Source organism: Oncorhynchus gorbuscha, linkage group LG16 (genome assembly GCF_021184085.1).
Source record: "Oncorhynchus gorbuscha isolate QuinsamMale2020 ecotype Even-year linkage group LG16, OgorEven_v1.0, whole genome shotgun sequence".
Classification (NCBI taxonomy): domain Eukaryota; kingdom Metazoa; phylum Chordata; class Actinopteri; order Salmoniformes; family Salmonidae; genus Oncorhynchus; species Oncorhynchus gorbuscha.
The window spans coordinates 7,573,540-7,594,404 of NC_060188.1; the positions used below are offsets into that span (position 1 = coordinate 7,573,540).

The 20,865-nt window shown below is 44.7% G+C and overlaps 1 protein-coding gene across 4 annotated transcripts in view; it reads right to left on the reverse strand.

Moving 5' to 3' along the window:
* Positions 1-9,084: 9,084 nt before the first annotated feature.
* Positions 9,085-20,865, reverse strand: part of cep112 (centrosomal protein 112) — a 263,230-nt gene continuing 251,449 nt past the window's right edge. For all 4 annotated transcript variants that reach the window (XM_046306159.1, XM_046306155.1, XM_046306156.1 and 1 more), the window contains 3 exons: positions 14,066-14,167; positions 10,316-10,380; positions 9,085-9,843 (listed from right to left, as the gene is read on the reverse strand). In XM_046306159.1, coding sequence (XP_046162115.1) covers positions 9,840-9,843; positions 10,316-10,380; positions 14,066-14,167 — 171 coding nt within the window. In that variant the 3' untranslated portion in view covers positions 9,085-9,839. The remainder of the gene's footprint in view (positions 9,844-10,315; positions 10,381-14,065; positions 14,168-20,865) is intronic.

Here is a 20,865-nt window from a genome sequence, read left to right on the forward strand (position 1 = left end):
TCTCCTTTTTTATCAATCATCTCCTTTCTATTAATGTCCCATTTGCTCTACAACTTTGGCACACGAGGCCACCTTTTATATCAATGATATCAATGCCCGGCTTTATACACCACTAAAAGGGGGGAGGAGGAGTATGATGGAAGGAGGAGGAGTATGTGATGGGATGGAGAGAAGGCCCGTAGTAGACAACCCTGCCATTCTACCCATAATGCACTCATTGACTGACGCAAGCAGCTGTGGGGCTTGTTTTGTCTGTGGCAGACAGTGGTTTCATGGACATCTGGATGTTACTTTAGAAGACTGCCTTGTTTGTCCCCTCTGGGACTCCATACAGTGATTAGTAGAGCAACTAAGTACGCTGTAAACTAGTCTTTGAACAAGATGGCTGACTAGGTCAGTGTTTATTGGGATATCCATGCAGCTCCTTCTCAAAGCCATTGGCTGTGCAGATGTTCTATCTATCTCCCTTCTCACTCATAGAACATTAACCCAACACCATAACCCTTTGTTTACCGTTGGTGGTGTAACGGTGGGGGGGGGGGGGGGGGTAACCTAACCTCTGACAGTAAACACACAGAGATAAAACCCCATCCCCATGGAAATAGCCCTATACCTCCTACCTCCTGCTACTGCCAAGGGCCAGATGGGCCCCCGTGTCCCACTCGGGGCCTTTGATATGGCAAGGCCCCCTTCGAGGACACCTCAGTCTCCACCTTCAGGCCCTACTGAGCCTGACCTCTATTCTGACCTGGAACAGAGCTGCCCTGGCCATAGTGACCCCTATTCTGCCCTGGCCCTAGTGACCCCTATTCTGCCCTGGCCCTATAAAACGATACATAACAGGGGAGAGGAGCAGGGCAGGGTTAGCTACCCCTGATGTTTTGGTGCTTTTATGGCTGGGGGTATATTGTAACAGCTCTGACCTGTCCTCCCCATGCTAGCTACCGGCCATCTCAGCTGCTGTTGTAAACTCCACACTAAACAGAGAGAGAGAGAGAGTTGTGTGTGAGCATGTGTGTGAGAATGTGTGTGTATGTGAGATTGTGTGTGAGAGTGTGTGTGTGAGCATGTGTGTGAGAATGTATGTGTGAGAGTGAACATCTGTGAGTATGAGTGTGTGAGAGTGTCTGAGTGTGGAAATCAGTGTGAAAGTGTGTCACTGTGTGTGTGTGTTAGTTGCCTTCTCCTCTCAGTGCTGTAGCCCTGTGATCAGTAACTGCTCTCAATTATCCTATTGTCTGCTGCTCCTTTTCAGCTCGGGGTTAAACTCTTAGCAGCTCCCTTTGAAGTCATCATCCCTTTATCTCAAGCCAGACCCAAGAATTTGGTGGAGGACAATGGAAAATGAAACCAAGAGGGAGGCTTATGGCAATTATCAACGAGGGCCCGTGAGTACAAGTAAGTGTGAATGTCCGTTTGGAGAGAAGGTGGGGGGTGGGGTAGAGTGAGAGAGAGGCAGAGAATTGAATTGAGAGGACATGGGTTTACTGTTTCTAATTTGTTTGGTGTGTACACACCAGAGGCAAAACAACTCCAAAGAGGAAATGGTGTCTCCCTCCTTTAAAGAGGTGACAACAAGGGGACAATGCCTTTAAAGGAGCCAGGGGCCGATGAGAGGAGAGGAGATGGGGAACGAAAGAGAGGATGACAGGGGGTGAGAGGAGAAGAAGAGAGATGGAAGGAACGGACAACAGCAACAGGGGGACAGAGGAAGAGAAGAAGATATGGAAGGATTGGACAACAGGGGGACAGAGGAAGAGAAGAAGATATGGAAGGATTGGACAACAGAGGGACAGAGGAAGAGAAGAAGATATGGAATGATTGGACAACAGAGGGACAGAAGAAGAGAAGAAGATATGGAAGGATTGGACAACAGGGGGACAGAGGAAGAGAAGAAGATATGGAAGGATTGGATTGGACAACAGGGGGACAGAGGAAGAGAAGAAGATATGGAAGGATTGGACAACAGAGGGACAGAAGAAGAGAAGAAGATATGGAAGGATTGGACAACAGAGGGACAGAGGAAGAGAAGAAGATATGGAAGGATTGGATTGGACAACAGGGGGACAGAGGAAGAGAAGAAGATATGGAAGGATTGGACAACAGAGGGACAGAGAAAGAGAAGATATGGAAGGATTAGACAACAGAGGGACAGAGGAAGGGAAGAAGATATGGAAGGATTGGACAACAGGGGGACAGAGGAAGAGAATAAGATATGGAAGCATTGGACAACAGGGTGACAGAGGAAGAGAAGAAGATATGGAAGGATTGGATTGGACAACAGGGGGACAGAGGAAGAGAAGAAGATATGGAAGGATTGGACAACAGAGGGACAGAGGATGAGAAGAAGATATGGAAGGATTGGACAACAGGGGGACAGAGAAAGAGAAGAAGATATGGAAGGATTGGACAACAGAGGGACAGAGGAAGAGAAGAAGGTATGGAAGGATTGGACAACAGAGGGACAGAGGAAGAGAAGAAGGTATGGAAGGATTGGACAACAGGGGGACAAAGAAAGAGAAGAAGATATGGAAGGATTGGACAACAGGGGGACAGAGGAAGAGAAGAAGATATGGAAGGATTGGACAACAGGGGGACAGAGGAAGAGAAGAAGATATGGAAGGATTGGACAACAGAGGGACAGAGGAAGAGAAGAAGATATGGAAGGATTGGACAACAGGGGGACAGAGAAAGAGAAGAAGATATGGAAGGATTGGACAACAGGGGGACAGAGGAAGAGAAGAAGATATGGAAGGATTGGACAACAGGGGGACAGAGGAAGAGAAGAAGATATGGAAGGATTGGACAACAGGGGGACAGAGGAAGAGAAGAAGATATGGAAGGATTGGACAACAGGGGGACAGAGGAAGAGAAGAAGATATGGAAGGATTGGACAACAGAGGGACAGAGGAAGAGAAGAAGATATGGAAGGATTGGACAACAGGGGGACAGAGGAAGAGAAGAAGATATGGAAGGATTGGACAACAGGGGGACAGAGGAAGAGAAGAAGATATGGAAGGATTGGACAACAGGGGGACAGAGGAAGAGAAGAAGATATGGAAGGATTGGACAACAGGGGGACAGAGGAAGAGAAGAAGATATGGAAGGATTGGACAACAGGGGACAGAGGAAGAGAAGAAGATATGGAAGGATTGGACAACAGAGGGACAGAGGAAGAGAAGAAGATATGGAAGGATTGGACAACAGAGGGACAGAGGAGAGGAGGGGAAGAGGGGAAAAAGAGATGGAACGAAAGGAGAAGGAGAAGTGCAGTTGTTAGCAGAATCAGATGGCATGCTGTGAGAGAGCCGGGAGAGCAGACAATTAAAGTGTGGAGTTAAGAGAGGCTTTGAAGTTGGACATGGTGCCTAATACCCTTAGAGTGAGCTAAAGAAGGGCAACAATTCACCAGCTTGTTATGGGGCTGTTTGGAACTGAGGAGGAGGAGGGAAGAGAGTGTCTTGTTAAAAGGTTCAATTTGAGGAAAATAACTTTAATTTCAAACCCAAATAGCCTCTGAAGGATTGTGGCGGCACAGCGGCAGCTGTAGTGTGGGAGTACAGGAGTTCAACAGCAACCGGTGCATTCTGATGAGGAGCGACTGTGGGATAAATGTTGAGGCTGGGTAGAGGAGGGAGAGAGAGAGGGAAGAGATAATGAAAGAGAGAGAGGAGGATGAAGAGAATGAAAAGAGAGAATGAAATAGATAGGGAGAAAGGGGAGATGAAAGAAAGCGAAAGAAGAGAAGTAGGCCTCGAGAAAAAGAGAGAGGTTATTATTGAAGGTTATTTATTTGTCTTTTCCCCCCAGTTTTAATCCCATTTTGCGCATGGCTTTTAAGTCTACCAATGTATAAAAACAATGTGGGATGCACAGTCAAATCCCATTTGGCCATGAAGCTCTCCTCTCAAATAACTTTCATTTCCTCTTACTGCCTTTCTCTTTCTGACCGCCTTTCTGGGGTTGAGGGCTGATGGACACCCGTTTCAGAGAGGACGTCACTATCTGGCCATGCTGGTAAGGACAGAACGTAGGTATTTTCTCAGGTGTTCACTACAATAAAATGTGTGGTTGGTCACAGATAGACATCCATATCTGGCCTGCAAGAAAAGGGCAGAAGTATGGAACGCTGTGACCACCAATCTGATTTTAACCACTAACCTTAATCCTAAGGATTTAAACCACAAACCTTAACCCTCACTCTAAGGATATCTCTATCTCTAACCCTAAACGTGCATTGGAATATGAACAAAGTCACCATTTTGTCCTTTCTAACATGATCATCTAGTGGCTACCTCTCCGATAGATCCACTTCCTACTTCCTGTTTCTCCACTACCGTGGTCAGGAGCATCATCAGGATTATCACCATGATGATGGTGGACCATAGTCTGATGTGGACACAACCTCAGGGGTTGACAGGGGACAGGCCACCAAGGCTTTAGTTTAAGGGCCTAAAGGTTGAGAAGGGACAGGCCACCAAGGCTTTAGTTTAAGGGCCTGAAGGTTGACAGGGGACAGGCCACCAAGGCTTTAGTTTAAGGGAATGAAGGTTGAGACGGGACAAGCCACGAAGGCTTTAGTTTAAGGGCCTGAAGGTTGACAGGGGACAGGCCACCAAGGCTTTAGTTTAAGGGCATGAAGGTTGAGATGGGACAGGCCACCAAGGGTTTACATTAACGGCCTGAGGGTTGAGAAGGGACATGCCACCAAGGCTTTAGTTTAAAATCTCATACTTGGCGTAGACTTTTAGACCTATACGCTCATATTCAGTATCATTCTAGCTAATGTATTTCATAACATTACTACACAAATGAATGACTCCTTTAAAATATGTACTAGCCATGCCTAGTTGTAGACTGCCTAGGCTGATAAAATGTGGTGATGGGGTGTGTCTATAAATATATGATAAGCGTTTTGAGGTACATTTTAAGTTCATACCAAGTGTATTGCTGGAGGGTAAGACAATGGGTCAGACAGTGTTCAAGACAGAGAAAGGGAGGAGGGAGGAAGAGAGAGATGGAGACAGACAGATATCGGTACAGAGAAAGAAAAGAGAAAGAGAGAGAGCACAAGAGAGAGAGAGGTACAGAGAGGGAGAAGAGAAATACAGAGAAAAATAAAAGAGTGAGAAAGAGAGAGAGACAGAGAGAAAGACAGATCTCTACAAGCGTATGTGACTGATAATCAGACATCTCAACCCAAGACTTGACTGGAATCAGACCTTTCTGTTCAGGTCTGGCTTGGGTGGAGTTGAGTTGAACAGGGTGGAGTAGAGAGGAACTATACTAACGCCCTGCACAGCGTTCTGTTCTGGGCCTCACTTCAACTTATACTATCAGCACTGACAAAACTCCATCCTGCAATCACACAAATTCACTCAGACAGACACCACAGCTAGCTGCTATCTATCCCAGTGTCTAACAGCCATCCCCGGCCTTGTGTGTGTGTGTGGGCCTCTCAGGTGGCTACCGTATCAGCATTACTGCAACTCAGGGACAACTCAGGAGTTGAGTGATGGCCTGGAAAAAACTAGCAACACTGTTTGCCGTCAACATCAGCGATCATCGCCATATCAACCTCTAGAACCTCTAGGAGTGGAGGAAAAACATGACGGGAAACAGAATAAATAAATAGGGAGGAGATAAAGAGTGAGGAGACACTGCTTTGTGTGTGTGTGTGAGGAGATGCTGTAGTGATAAACAGGGTTATTTATGCAGGCAGTTTGTGCAGAGCGGAGCAGCCAAACACAGGTCTCCTGGGGACTAAGTCAGAAAACAACTCTATAAAAAGATCCACTGACTTTACTAGCATGTTCACACACACACACACACACACACACACACACACACACACACACACACACACACACACACACACACACACACACACACACACACACACACACACACACACACACACACACACACACACACACACACACACACACACACACACACACACACACACACACACACACACAGTCAATCAGAGACAGTAGGCTTACACACATCACCATGCATAACCCACAAACTGTACTAGCAAGACAACTCAACCTCAAATCACCTTGCAATTCCCTAAACAGTACCCCTATGACCTTTCTCCATCACAGAGACCATATTCCAAAGCAAAAATCACTCAAGACACCAGTGCTTCATGGATTTGGAACTAACAAATCCCCAGCACACACTTTCTTTGGGATTGCCTGGGTGTGCTTCGGTTCTGTGCCACCAGGCGGAGGGATACAGAACTCTGGGACAGTGGAACATCCGTCTCCCTTTTATGATGTCACAGTGTCGGCACTTTGTCTCTGATGGGGAGATAACACAGAGAGGAGGGAGGAGAGGAGGAAGACCTTTGATCTATGCAGTTGGGTTGGCTGTGTGGAAGAAGTGTCATAAAGGTACTCTCAGTTATTTTATGTGCAGACAGATATAAAGGAGTACATTCTTGGCATCTCAACAGTCTGAAGTAACTTGTTGGAACACAGTATGACGTAAGATAATATGGTGGAATGTCTATCAGGAATTTGACACCTGTCTAGTCCATTCACATCAACGTAGATGAAAGTTACTTTAGACTATTGAGATGCATCCTAAATGTAAATGAGCGAATCTGGGGTCACTTCCTCCTCTGACCTTTAGCACCAATGCTCCAGCCCGGGCCTCATGCAAAGCCTGAGTTATTTTTTTATTTAACCTTTATTTAACTAGGCAGGTCAGTTAAGAACAAATTCTTATTTACAATGACGGCCTTCCCCGGCCAAACCCTAACCCGGACAATGCTGGGCCAATTGTACGGCGCTCTATGGGATTCCCAATCTCGGCTGGTTGTGGTACAACCTGGAATCAAACCAGGGTCTGTAGTGATGAACACACACACACACACACACACACACACACACACACACACACACACACACACACACACACACACACACACACACACACACACACACACACACACACACACACACACACACACACACACCCTAAAGCTGAGCTCATTCAGACAACCTAAATACACACATTCACATCCAAAACCATCGACTCCATTCTTCCCAAACACACCCCTAACCTCCAACCACCCACCAACCCCAGCTTCTCTGCTAGCACATCTCATTGAGAAGGGTCACACATGTTCTCTTAGGACAGTGGTTCCCAACCTTTTCTTACTGTACACCAACTGAATTTACTCTGCCCGGAGCACCCCTGAAGTACCCCTCATGTGCATTTTACCAAGAAGCCAATGGTTGAATGAGTCTTCTCAAGCAGGGGTTCTAGTACTGTCTTAGGATGCAACTGTGGTGGAATGAGAGTCCTCCATGCTCTCCTTCCACAAACAACAGACTCTACAAAGGCTTGGTGCCCAAACACTAAATTCCTGTTCCTTTCGGTGTGAAAGTCTCTCTCTCTCTGCCCAGGCAGCAGAATCAGCACATAAAATAAATACGGAGTGGTGTAGTGTTACGCTTGGAAACCGTAGAGCAGGTCACGGACAATGGGAATTTGAGGAAGTGCGCAACAGCACGCGTACAAGAAAAGCAATTCCAATGCTAATGGGGACGCAGGGCTTGTTTGAAATGAAATCTGCTGTTTTGGAACATCATAATAATGCCTCAAACCTAACCCGTCTTCTTCCAGGAAATGAGGATTCCCTTGAACCGGCCAGCATTGAAACCCATGCATTCCTCCTTGTCCAGCATAATACGATACGTAATAAGAGTGGTAAACTATACAGGCCTCTCCCTAAACACACAAACGTTATCATCCTCATCCGCATTCAATCGAACCCGCTATGCAGTAGCAATGTTTATGCTGTGTCTGTTCACAAAATATTGCTCCTGCACAGTCCTTATTCTTACATCTTGAAGCATCTACTTGTGACGGGAGTTTGAAGAAGTAGTAATAGTACTAGTTGTTTTCATGTCATTCAAAACCATTGTGTATTTGACTAGGGGGGACTGCTTAAATACAGCAATGCCAGGAACGTCTAAGGTCATCATGGGTTTCCAGTGGAGACAATGGTATAAGCCAGAGTCATTCAGAAACACTACTAAACTACTGTTCTGTTTGGCTGGATGTTCCACCATTACTACCAGAGGTCTCTATCTGCACCAACCACAAACCCCCAATACAACAGAACTACTGTTCAGAATAGAACATGGCTGCCACACTCCAATGGGAGCAATGAAGATTCAAGGTCTCTGGCTTGGTCGTAAAGAGTAGATCGTTATTCGTTGCAAGCTGAGGTTGTGTGTCAACTCAAAAAGAATACAATATTTTTATTACATATGGGATCAAAACACTGTTAAGATGAGAAATGAGGTGTTCATTGACAATCAAACAAATTAATATGATGAAAAAATGACTTTAATAAAACAATGCATTCGGTATGTACATTCAGTATAAAACTTGATTTTGAAGTATGTCTCATGGAATCACAAAAACAACATACACTACATGGCCAAATGTACGTGGACACCTGCTCGTCGAACATCTCATTCCAAAATTATGGGAATTAATATGGAGTTGGTCCTCCCTTTGCTGTTACCACAGCCTCTAGTCTTCTGGTAAGACTTCCCACTCGATGTTGGAACATTGCCGCGGGGACTTCCTTCCACTCAGCCACAAGAGCATTAGTGAGGTCGGGCACTGATGTTGGGTGATTAGGCCTGGTTTGCAGTCGGCTTTCCAATTCATCCCAAAGGGGTTTGATGTGGTTGAGGTCAGGGCTCTGTGCAGGTCAGTCAAGTACTTCCATATCGATCTCCACAAACCATTTCTGTATGGACCTCGCTTTGTGCACGGGGGCATTGTCATGCTGAAACAGGAAATGGCCTTCCCCAAACTGTTGCGACAAAGTTGGAAGCACAGAATCGTCTAGAATGTGATTGTATGCTGTAGTATTAAGATTTCCCTTCACTGGAACTAAGGATCCTGAACCATGAAAAACAGCCCCAGGCCATTATTCCTCCTCCACCAAACTTTACAGTTGGCACTATGCATTGGGGCAGGTAGCGTTCTCCTGGCAACCGCCACATCCAATTCGTCCGTCGGACTGCAAGATGGTGATGCGTGATTCATCACTCCAGAGAACGCATTTCCACTGTTCCAGAGTCCAATGGCGGCGAGCTTTACACCACTCCAGCCGACGCTTGGCATTGCGATCTTGTATGTGGCTGTTCGACCATGGAAACCCATTTCATGAAGCGCCCAACGAACATGCAACACACTTCAGCAATCGGCGGTCCCATTCTGGGAGCTTGTGTGGCCTACCACTTTGTGGCTGAGCAGTTGTTGTGCCTAGATTTTTCCACTTCACAATAACATCACTTATAGTTGACCAGGGCAGCTCTAACAGGGCAGAAATTTGACAAACTGAATTGTTGAACGTCACTGAGCTCTTTAGTAAGCCATTCTAGTGTCAATGTCTCTATATGGAGATTGCATGGCTGTGTGCTAGATTTGAAACACCTGCCAGCAACGGGTGTGGCTGATATAGCAGAATCCACTAATTTAAATGGGTGTCCACATCATTTTGTATTTATAGTATATGTATGGATAGTACGCACATTAAACATCCACAAAAAGTTATGAAAAATTATTGATTTATAACGGGGAATGTGAAAAAAATCTGACAGTGAATAAATATGTACAAATCCATAGTGGTTAAAAACAGTGTGGGTGTGGCTAACATAACTGGCACAACTGATTGGTGCACCCATGGCATGACAGATGTGTGATGCCTGGTAACTGTGGCGATGATTCTCACATCTGATAGACTGTCTTATTCTTCATGTCCGGATAATGGGTGTGGCCAAGGGAAGAACAGCCCATGGTTACCTAGATTGGGTGAGGGGAGGGGTTTAGGACAGGAGAGAAAAGGGAGGGTTGTTTAAGCACATGTTTCATGAACGTCACATCTCTCAACAGTCTATTATATTAATCAAAGAGGATAGAGAAGATTCAGTTTTGACTACCTGCCCGGGACTACAGATGGAAAATCTGGCACATTTACAGAAATATTGATTGATGTGCATTGTCCCTGTCAAATCAATGTAGTAAATGAAATGACTGAGTTGGGTTTGGGTGGGTTAATTTGAGTGACTTCGACGCCTCCTATGTTCACCCAGATAGATCACAGCATTGTCCCAGGTGGCAGCAGCAGACTATTTGAATGGCCACTCTCATCACAGGGTATGTATAGATGCTTTCCATAAACACATCCAGTGTCTCTGACAGCATGATGGATGGACGAGACATCAAAGGCTTCCACCACCAGGCCTCGATCACAGTCACATTACAGGACATTTACCTCCTGCTGTGACAGGCATCCAGGTCCTCCTGTAACACAGAAGCTCTCTTCTGGAGGAAGTTCACCTGCAGCCAACACAGAGTAAGGGGTCAACACACACAGTAGTGGGTCAGGGATCAATGCACAGTAGGGGCTCAGTAAGAGAGTATAGGAGTAGAGTGATAGAGAAGGGGTTGAGATAGAAAAGGGTTAAGGCAATAGGGGGCAAGCATTGGAGAGTATGGGGGAGTAGGGGTTGAAGGGAGCAATTCATAGGGGAGTAGGGGGCTAGGGAGTAGTTCATAGGGGAGTAGGGGCTAGGGAGTAATTCATAGGGGAGTACGGGGCTAGGGAGTAATTCATAGGGGAGTAGGGGGCTAGGGAGTAATTCATACGGGAGTAGGGGACTAGGGAGTTAGGGGACTAGGGAGAGTATAGGGGAGTAGGGGACTAGGGAGTCATTCATAGGGGAGTAGGGGACTAGGGAGTAATTCATAGGGGAGTAGGGGGCTAGGGAGTAATTCATACGGGAGTAGGGGGCTAGGGAGTAATTCATAGGGGACTACAGAGCTAGGGAGTAATTCATAGGGGAGTAGGGGGCTAGGGAGTAATTCATAGGGGAGTAGGGGACTAGGGAGTAATTCATAGGGGAGTAGGGGACTAGGGAGTAATTCATAGGGGAGTAGGGGCTAGGGAGTAATTCATACGGGAGTAGGGGGCTAGGGAGTAATTCATACGGGAGTAGGGGACTAGGGAGTAATTCATACGGGAGTAGGGGACTAGGGAGTAATTCATACGGGAGTAGGGGCTAGGGATAATTCATACGGGAGTAGGGGACTAGGGAGTAAGACGTGAGATTATAGGTGAGAGGTTAGGATTTTGATACAGTAGTGAAACCATGAGAATCTAAGACATGGGGTCAGTAAAGCTGGTCCACTAGTACTTTACGGGGACAGTGAAAGAGTTAACTACATACAGTGAAAGAGTTCACTTCCAAAGGGTTAGATGAGGCAGTATCAGGCCTTAACTACATACAGTGAAAGAGTTCACTTCCAAAGGGTTAGATGAGGCAGTATCAGGCCTTAACTACATACAGTGCCTATAGAAAGTCTACACCCCCTTCAACTTTTTCACATTTGGTTTGTCAGTGCCTCAGTTTCATGCATTTTTACAAATATATCTACACGCCATACTCCACACTTAAGGACATTTTTTAAAATAGTGAAAATAGTATTTATTAAAAATACAAAACTTAAATATCATAATTGGACATGTCTCCACCCCCCTGAGTTAATACTTGGTGGAAGCACCGTAGGCAGCCATTACAGCAGTCTGTTGGGATAGGTCTCAACCAACTTTGCACACCTAGATTTGGCAATATTTGACCATTCTTCTTTATAAAACTGCTCAAGCTCTGTCAAGCTCCTTTGGGAGCATAGATGGACACCAATCTTCAATTTTTTATTAAATTTAGATGGGACGCTCTGACTGGGCCACTCAAGGACATGTACTTTTTTATACCTTAATCACTCCACCGTAGCTTTGGCTGTGTGCTTCAGGTCGTTGTCATGCTGAAAAGCGGAACTTCCGTCCCAGTTTCAGCTTTCTTGCAAAGGGTAGCAGGTTTTCCTCAAGGACTTTTCTGTACATTGCTTCATTCATTGCCCCTTCTATCCTGATAAGTGAGAAAAGGGAGGATCTCTCCTTTGCTCTGTTCATCTTTCCCTTGATCCTGACTAGTCTCCCAGAACCTGCCACTGAAAAACCTCCCCATAACATGATGCTACCACCACCATGCTTCACAGTAGGGACAGTGTTCTTTGGGTGATGGGTTTGCGGGTATGATGGGTATTGGGTTTGGCCAAACGTAACGCTTTGCATTTAGGCCAAAAAGTTCAATTTGAGTTTTGTCAGACCACAAAACATTTTGCCACATGGCTACTTTGCCTACTTCAAAACCGGTGGGCTTTCTTGAATAATGGCTTCCATCCTGCCACCCTATATGGCAGATTTGTGGAGTGCTTGGGATATTGTTGTCACATACACACTTTGACCAGTCTTGGCCATAAAAGCCTGTAGCTCTTTCAAAGTTGCCATTGGACTCCTACTTGCTCGGTCATCCAGTTTGGAGCGACGGCCTGAATTAGGCAGGGTCTTGGTGGTGCCATACACCTTCTACTGTACTTAATAATCGTCTTGACCGTGCTCCAAGGGATATTCAGGCCTTAGAAGTTGTTATACCCAGAACCTACAGGAACTGCTGAATTGATCCTGAAATCATGTGAATCACTACAATTCAACACAGGTGGAGGCCAATTAAGTTGGTGTGTGATTTTGAAGGTGACTGGTTACACCTGAGTTAATTTAGGATTGCTATTAGAAAGCGGTGGAGACTTCTACAACCAAGATATTTCAGTTTTATTTTGTATCGCTTTTCAATTTTTTTCACTTGGAAGTTGTGGGGTAGGATGTGTAGATCAATGGATAAACACAACGATTTGAATGCATTTTACTCCAGGCTATAAGGCAACAAAAGGTGAAAAGTTTGAAGGGGGCTTTAGACTTTTTATAGGCACTGTACATACTACTGTCTTCCACAACAAATGAAAACAAATAAAAATCCTTCTCTTTAGATCAAATGAAACAAAAAGGTTATAATATTGATTGATGTGTAACTACTGTACTGGAGGCAATGGTACATTCCATTCTCTTGGATGGAAACCTCAGGAACAGATTTAGCGTTTCATTTGGAGAGGCGGAGCTGCCTCTTTCAGAGGAGTAACAGCACCAGTGTGCAAAAACGGAACTGCGGTCGGATGCCATGGAGTCTCTCTTTCTGTCAGTTAAATAATGCGTCGTAATGTGCAAAACCCAAGACATCCTCAATGAAAAGGGAGGCCGTTCTGGTCGTGAATTACATCGTATAAACATATCCGATGGTAGAGGCTTGTGGTGGCAGGACTGGAAAGAGATCCAGCCGGAGCTATCCAAAGCAGCCAGCCGTTGGGGCCAGTTTGAGTTTAGAAATGCGGGCCCCCTCCAAATGTTGTTGTTGGTTGGTTAGTGGGGCCCCCCTCTCCCTCAGCCCGCTCCACCACAGCCCGACACAGAAAGGCCTATTGTTTACATTCTAAATCCCTCCCGCCGCCCACCACAGGTTTCTTGTGGAACAAGGCCCAGTTAAACTAATAGGAGACCGTCCGCGGCGGCTGGGCGGCAGTATTAATGTGGTTAAACGCGGGGTGTAATTGATAATAATAATTGTGTGTGATCTGATGGAGCCTAGAGAAAGAGAGGGAGCTTCAAAGTGGACCGGTCCAAAGCCATGTCTATGGGCTCTGGTGTCTGGTCTACACCACCATATGATATCCCCTCATCACGGCCAAGGAATCAAACAAACAATGCTGACACTCACATTGAGACTAAGTGTGGGTTCAGTCTGGGAGGGTTTCTATCAATATGTAGAGAGGGAGGAAAGCAGGAAAGAAAATGGCAGCAAAGGGAAACTGTTCATAGTTGGTATCTGAAGAAACACTGAAAAGGAAAGCAGGTCTATATGGTGAGATGTATGGAGTGTATTGCCCAGATACAGGGACCTCGGTCTGTATTACTCCATATAGGTCAGGGGTCAACAACTCTAGGTCACTAACATATTAATCAACTAACCAAGATCTTGATAGTTAGTTGATATGTGGATTAGTTGAATTTGGTGAGTTCGATATAGGCTGTGAGTGTCCTGTGTATAGTGTCCCATGCAGGACTTGTTCCTACCTGAGACTTGAGAGAGGAGATGGTGTCCTCCAGCTCCTGTCGCAGCTCAGCTGGCATCAGCCCTTTCATTTTCATCGCACACTCCTGAAGCACCACCGTCACCTGCAGGGAGAGGAACAGGAGGAGGAACAGGAAGAAAGAGAGGATGTGGTTCAATACACTTATTGTAAGTGGCTCTGGACAAGAGCTTCTATTAATTGTCCAAAGAGTAATTATACACACATCGCCCCCTATTGGCTAATAAAAAGATCACGGCCGCCACACGTGGCCAACTCAGCGTAACCCTTAGGGTATGCAGTAGCTGCAGGTTTGTGTTCCAGCTCAGCACAAACACACCTAATTCAAATGAACTAATCACCATATTCATTTTAGAGACCATCATTATCTGAATCAGGTGTCTTAATAAATCTGGGCCTGAGCAGACATTTACTTCCGCCCTCCTCGACCAGAATTGACCACCCTTGACTTTTAGAACCAGGCCCAGCTGGGTCTGAAAGAACAGACAGAACACATCAAACACACCAGCCCTCCCTATGTCGGGCACAGAGAGGGCTGTCTGGAGCTAAATTACACTGGAGAAAACCATAGTCTGATTACAAAGTTTAAAACGTTTGGTTAGCCATTCCTCCATGCCCACAAACACACACAGAGCATGTACTGAAGGTTTAGTAGACAGACATGCTGTAATGACAAACTGAGAGTTTCATCCCTCAGAGCCTGGTTCTTCTCTAGGTTTGGTCCTAGGTTCCTACCTTTCTAGGGAGTTTTTCCTAGCCACTGTGCTTCTACATCTGCATTGCTTGCTGTTTGGAGTTTTAGGCTGGGTTTCTGTATAAGCACTTTGTGACATCTGCTGATGTAAAAGGGACGTTATAAAGACATTTGATTAATTGATTGATTGACTGACTGATAACTAGGGAGAGCCCCAAACTATTCCTACTGTTACATTTTTAGCATGCCGAAGTCCAGTTATTTCCTCTTTATTTTTCTTTAGATATTCCGTTCGAGAGAGAGAGAGAGAGAGGCCAAGTAGTAGAAAATTGGTTTTCCAAAAATAATTTTCCTGTTGCGGATTTAACTGATTGATCTGGTTTTCTGTAATTAATCTTTCAGGGGCACAATGAAAGGGATTTGGACGCACTTCAAAGGGGGAGAGTATAAATGATCCCAACACAGAACAGCTCTTTTTGTCTCAGCACAGTGTGCAGTAGATTAGGCCTTTGCCACTTAGCCCAAAATGTTCTCCCTCCCACCTCATTTAAAAGTGTCGGGCCAATAACATCATCAGGAGAAAAAGTCCATCAATTTTCTTTTGTTTCTTTCCTCCGTGAGAAAGGGAGCCATGGGTAATTTGAGAATGAACATTTTCAAACATATGCAAAAAAACATGTTTTACAGGCTGTAATTTGGGGTGCCAACAAGCAACAAGTTAAAAAAAAGTGTAGAAACCCTGAGAGGGAGGCAGTTATAACAAGATGGCACCCAGACAAAACACTCAAGACCAAAAAACACAGAACGAACAAACAACGGTCAAATGATCACTGTCCTCATAAGCCACATCCAATGTAAAAGTATTGGGATTCTTTGCAAGCTTTCCATTCAAGTTCCCTGGCTGCATTCTTAATGCATATACAGTACACACAGTGCTGTATTTAAGTTACCACAGCAGTAAGGGATATACACACTTCAATCTAAATGACTAGCGCCCTCCCGACAACTCCCTCTCCGTTTTCCATCCCATAGATCAGATTCAGGGTAACTAGAATTCATTGGGCTACACTGCAGGTTGGACTGGAGCCTCTACTCACAGGCTTGAGACTAATCAAAGTAGACAGGCCATGAATGTTTAATTTAATAACTATGAGTACTAGAGAAGGAGGAGAAAGAGAGGATGAGAGAGGACGAGAGAAAGAGAGGACGAGAGAGAGAGAGAGAGAGAGAGAGAGAGAGAGAGAGAGAGAGAGATGATGAGAAAGAGGTAAAACGAAAAATAGAGAAAGAAAACAAGAAAGGAAGAGGGGATAAGCTAAACAGATCTCCTAGGGGGTAAGATATTGCCCCTTCACTTTTCTTGTCTGACAGCGAGAGGGTATACTGTATAATAGAGATGTCTACCTGGCCGCCAGCCTAATGACGTTTCAGCCAGCTGTATTAGATCATCATTAGCCTGGGCGCTGTACTGTAGGACAGACACAAAGAGCTCTAGATCACATTATAGAGGATATGCTCTGCAGCTGGAATGCTATGTAATGCGATGTAATGGCTGCAGGTGGACTTAGCCAAATAGCGCCCGTTAGCGGAACACTGCAGTGCTTAATTGTGTTGTCCCCTGTTAGGTAAGATGTGAGCTGGATGTATATATATATATTTCATAATACAGTTTCCTACTATGCTAAGCTGATCAAGGGGTCGAAAATGTAGATATTGCCAGATGTTCACTGTCCGAGGAACATGCCGTGGAAGCTTTATTGCTGGGTAAAGTGTCCATAAGCAGAGGTAATTAAACTGTTCTGTGTTCTTTTTCTCTCTTCATCTCTGCCTGTCTTGTTGTACATGCAACCTGTCTCACATGCATTAATGAAAAAACCCATAAGATGTCAGCTGCTAATTTTCAGATTTACACCACATAAACCATTTTCACTGGACTATCTGTTGCTATCTGTTGCTGCTGTTCTGATTTCCCTGGGGGTTGGCCTTGCAATAACCAAGTGGTGAGACACAGCCCTCTATATTTAAATGTTTCAGGTACACTCCGATAGGTGTCTGCGTCACATATAGTATCTTCTATTGACATGATCTTCTATTGTTTGTCCTCATGTGTCTGTTTTTCAGCATAAAGTACTCTGTAGTCTCTTAGTGTGGACACCAGATGAGACCACACACACACAATAACCATCTCTCTTCTACACTTCATCCCTCTCCCCCTTCTCCCTAAATCCTCTAGCTTATATCACCTGCTTTGATGAACCCCTCCCGCATCTGAACTGGCTGACACAGAGGGCACAGCATGGTCATAGGCAAGAGGTCACTTGGTCGGGACAACAGGAAGTATTATTAAAGAGATGCTTACATTGAAATACAGACAGATGTAGTAGTCCCAGAGTTAATGATCCAAGGTCAGTTTTGAATTTCACCTCCTGATGATTATGATGACTGACCGTGTTAGAATAAAAGAAAAACAGGGCTTAATCATGCACTCTCTCTATCCACCTGTCTCTCATCTGCATGTATGTTTTGATGTGAGAGAGGAAGCCAGTCCCGTCATCGTCAATTATCATAATTACAATAAATGTATTATGTATTCATAACACCTGGATAATGAACTTCTTTCAATAAAGTGTTTTACATTCTCCACTGGTTGAAATTATGTATGTCATTGAAATACTATCTTGGTTCCTCAGATTAATGCAGATGAAGGGAGTTATGCATAGTTTTTTTTCTGTATATATGAATTACAAATCAATCATGTTTCTAGTCTTTTGCATAGTTAACCTTTTGAGTGCAGGGGGCAGTATTTTCGTTTTTGGCTAAAGAACGTACCCATTTGAAACGGCCTATTTCTCAGCCCCAGAAACTAGAATATGCATATAATTGTCAGATTAGGATAGAAAAATATTGTCTGTGAGTATAACAGAACTGGTATTTCAGGCGAAAACCTGAGGAAAATCCAACAAGGAAGTGCTGTTTTTCCTGAAAGCTCTCTGTTCCATTGGATGACTTGCCTCCATTTAAAGGGATATCAACCAGATTCATTTTCCTATGGCTTCCTCAAGGTGTGAACAGTCTTTAGACATAGTTTCAGGCTTTTATTTTGAAAAAATGAGCGAGAAAGAACCCATCGCGTCAATGGATGGCAGGGTGCCAGCAGAGTTTTTCATGCGCAACAGCTTGGAACAGCCATTTTCTCTCTCTCTTCCTATTGAAGAAGCTACATTCCGGTTGACATATTATCGATTATATATTGTAAAAACAACCTGAGGATTGATTATAAAAAACGTTTGACATATTTCTACGAACAATACAGATACTATTTGGAATTTTCGTCTGTGGAGCCTGTGGATTTCTGAACAAAACGCGCCAACCAACTGGAGGTATTTTGGATATAAAAATCATCTTTATGGAACAAAAGGAACATTTATTGTGTAACTGGGAGTCTCGTGAGTGCAAACAACCGAAAATCATCAAAGGTAAGCGAATTCATTTGTTGCTTTTCTTTTCAAATTAAATTACTAAAAATATTTAATTATCATGAAATCACAAGTGCGATATAGCAAAACACAGCTTAGCTTGTTGTTAATCCACCTGGGGTGTCAGATTTCAATAAAGCTTTTCGGCGAAAGCATACCATGCGTTTATGTAAGATCATCTTTCTCAGTAGACAAAATATTACAAACAGCTAGCAGCTAAGTAGATTTGTCACGAAAGTCAGAAAAACAACAAATTAATTCGCTTACCTTTGATGATCTTCGGTTGTTTGCACTCACGAGATGTTGATGAAAATGATCCCGGTAACGGGGTGGGTGCGTCAAGAAGTTAAACACTGTTTTCCATGCTTGTTCAAAGAACCATAAACAATTAATGAACATGCACCAGTGGAACGGTCGTTAAGACACTAACAACTTACAGACGGTAGGCATTTAAGGTCAGTTATGAACACTTAGGACACTAAAGAGGCCTTTCTACTGACTCTGAAAAATACCAAAAGAAAGATGCCCATGGTCCCTGCTCATCTGTGGGAACATGCCTTGGGCATGCTGCAGGTAGGAATGAGGACTGCAGATGTGGCCAGGGAAATAAATTGCAATGTCCGTACTGTGAGACGCGTAAGCCAGCGCTACAGGTAGACAGGATGGACAGGTGATCGTCCTCGCAGTGGCAGACCAGGTGTAACAACACCTGCATAGAATAGGTACATCCGAACATCACACCTGCGGGACAGGTACAGGATGGCATCAACAACTGCCCGAGTTACACCAGGAATGCACAATCCTTCCATCAGTGCTCAGACTGTCCACAATAGGCTGAGAGAGGCTGGACTGAGGGCTTGTAGGCCTGTTGTAAAGCAGGTCCTCACCAGACATCACTGGCTGCTGGACCAGACATGATTGGCAATAAGTGACAATCTTCACTGACGAGTCGCTGTTTTGTCTCACCAGGGGTGATGGTTGGATTTGCGTTTATCGTCGAAGGAATAAGCGTTACACCGAGGCCTGAGCTTGATCGATTTGGAGGTGGAGGGTCCGTCATAGTCGGGGGTGGTGTGTCACAGCATCATTGGACTGAGCTTGTTGTCATTGCAGGCAATCTCAACGCTGTGCGTTCGAGGGAAGACATCCTCCTCCCTCATGTGGTTCCCTTCCTACAGGCTCATCCTGACATGACCCTCCAGCATGACAATGCCACCAGCCATACTGCTCGTTCTGTGCGTGAATCCCTGCAAGCCAGGAATGTCAGTGTTCTGCCATGGCCAGCGAAGAGCCCGAATCTCAATCCCATTGACATTTAACATTACATTTAAGTCATTTAGCAGACGTTCTTATCCAGAGCGACTTACAAATTGGTGCATTCACCTTATGACATCCAGTGGAACAGTCACTTTACAATAGTGCATCTAAATCTTAAAGGGGGGGGGGGGTGAGAGGGAATACTTATCCTATCCTAAGTATTGACCACGTCTGGGACCTGTTGGATCGGAGGGCTAGGGCCATTCCCCCCCAGAAATGTCTGGGAACTTGCAGGGGCCTTGGTGGAAGAGTGGGGTAACAAGAACTGGCAAATCTGGTGCAGTCCATGAGGAGGAGATGCACTGGAGTACTTAATGCAGCTGGTGGCCACACTGACTGTTACTTTTGATTTTGACCCCCCTTTGTTCAGGGACACATTATTCAATTTCTGTTAGTCACATGTCTGTGGAACTTGTTCAGTTTATGTCTCAGTTGTTGAACCTTATGTTCATACAAATATTTACACATGTTAAGTTTGCTGAAAATAAACGCAGATGAAAGTGAGATGTCATTTAATTTAGTTAGCTAGCTATGTTACTTCAGCTGCATTGCAAGGCAAGCTTACACAATTGTATATTCAATTTGCAGTAAATGCTTTAGGTAGCTAGATTCTTTATATCCACTGTTTCACAAGACGACAGCCTGGTTTGCTGGTTTTCTCAGGAGTCCCTAAAACATTAAACAACACAAATTACAAATTAATTATCCTGTCACAACACTAGCTAGCTAGCTGGCTAATGTTAGCCAGTCAGATAACTTGCTAAATAGCGATTTTCGTAAATGAACTTTATGACGAAAATATGCACAAACGTTTGTCTCTACATATTCCTCTCAATTGTACATGTTTTGCTTGACTCGTTATGACAACTTACATTTGGTTCCACCGTAATGTTTTGTCAGCCATCTTTGTTGAAGAAAGCCCCAGGGACGGGTGGCTTGCGTCAAATTGGAACCACTCGATATGATTGGTCATATGAAAACCTTGGGACCCAAATGCATAATGAATGCTCTAACTCCCCCTTGCGGTGGCCTGGAGAAATGAAGCCATGACGCTGGGTACCTCTAAGTCCCGCAGTGTAAGCTCACAACTTTTAAAGGAGGAACCACTGTAGGCCTGAGGATGGGTAGCTATATATACACAGCTCATCTACACTGATCTATAAACAACTCGGGAGTGCCTTGGAGACAAAGCTTTAGTGATTATAAGGCTAATGTATGTCACACCAAGGCAATTGGGTGTCCTGGTTTACTGGGCAATGTGCGGGGGTGGAGAGAGGCAGAGCAGCCATTTTCTAT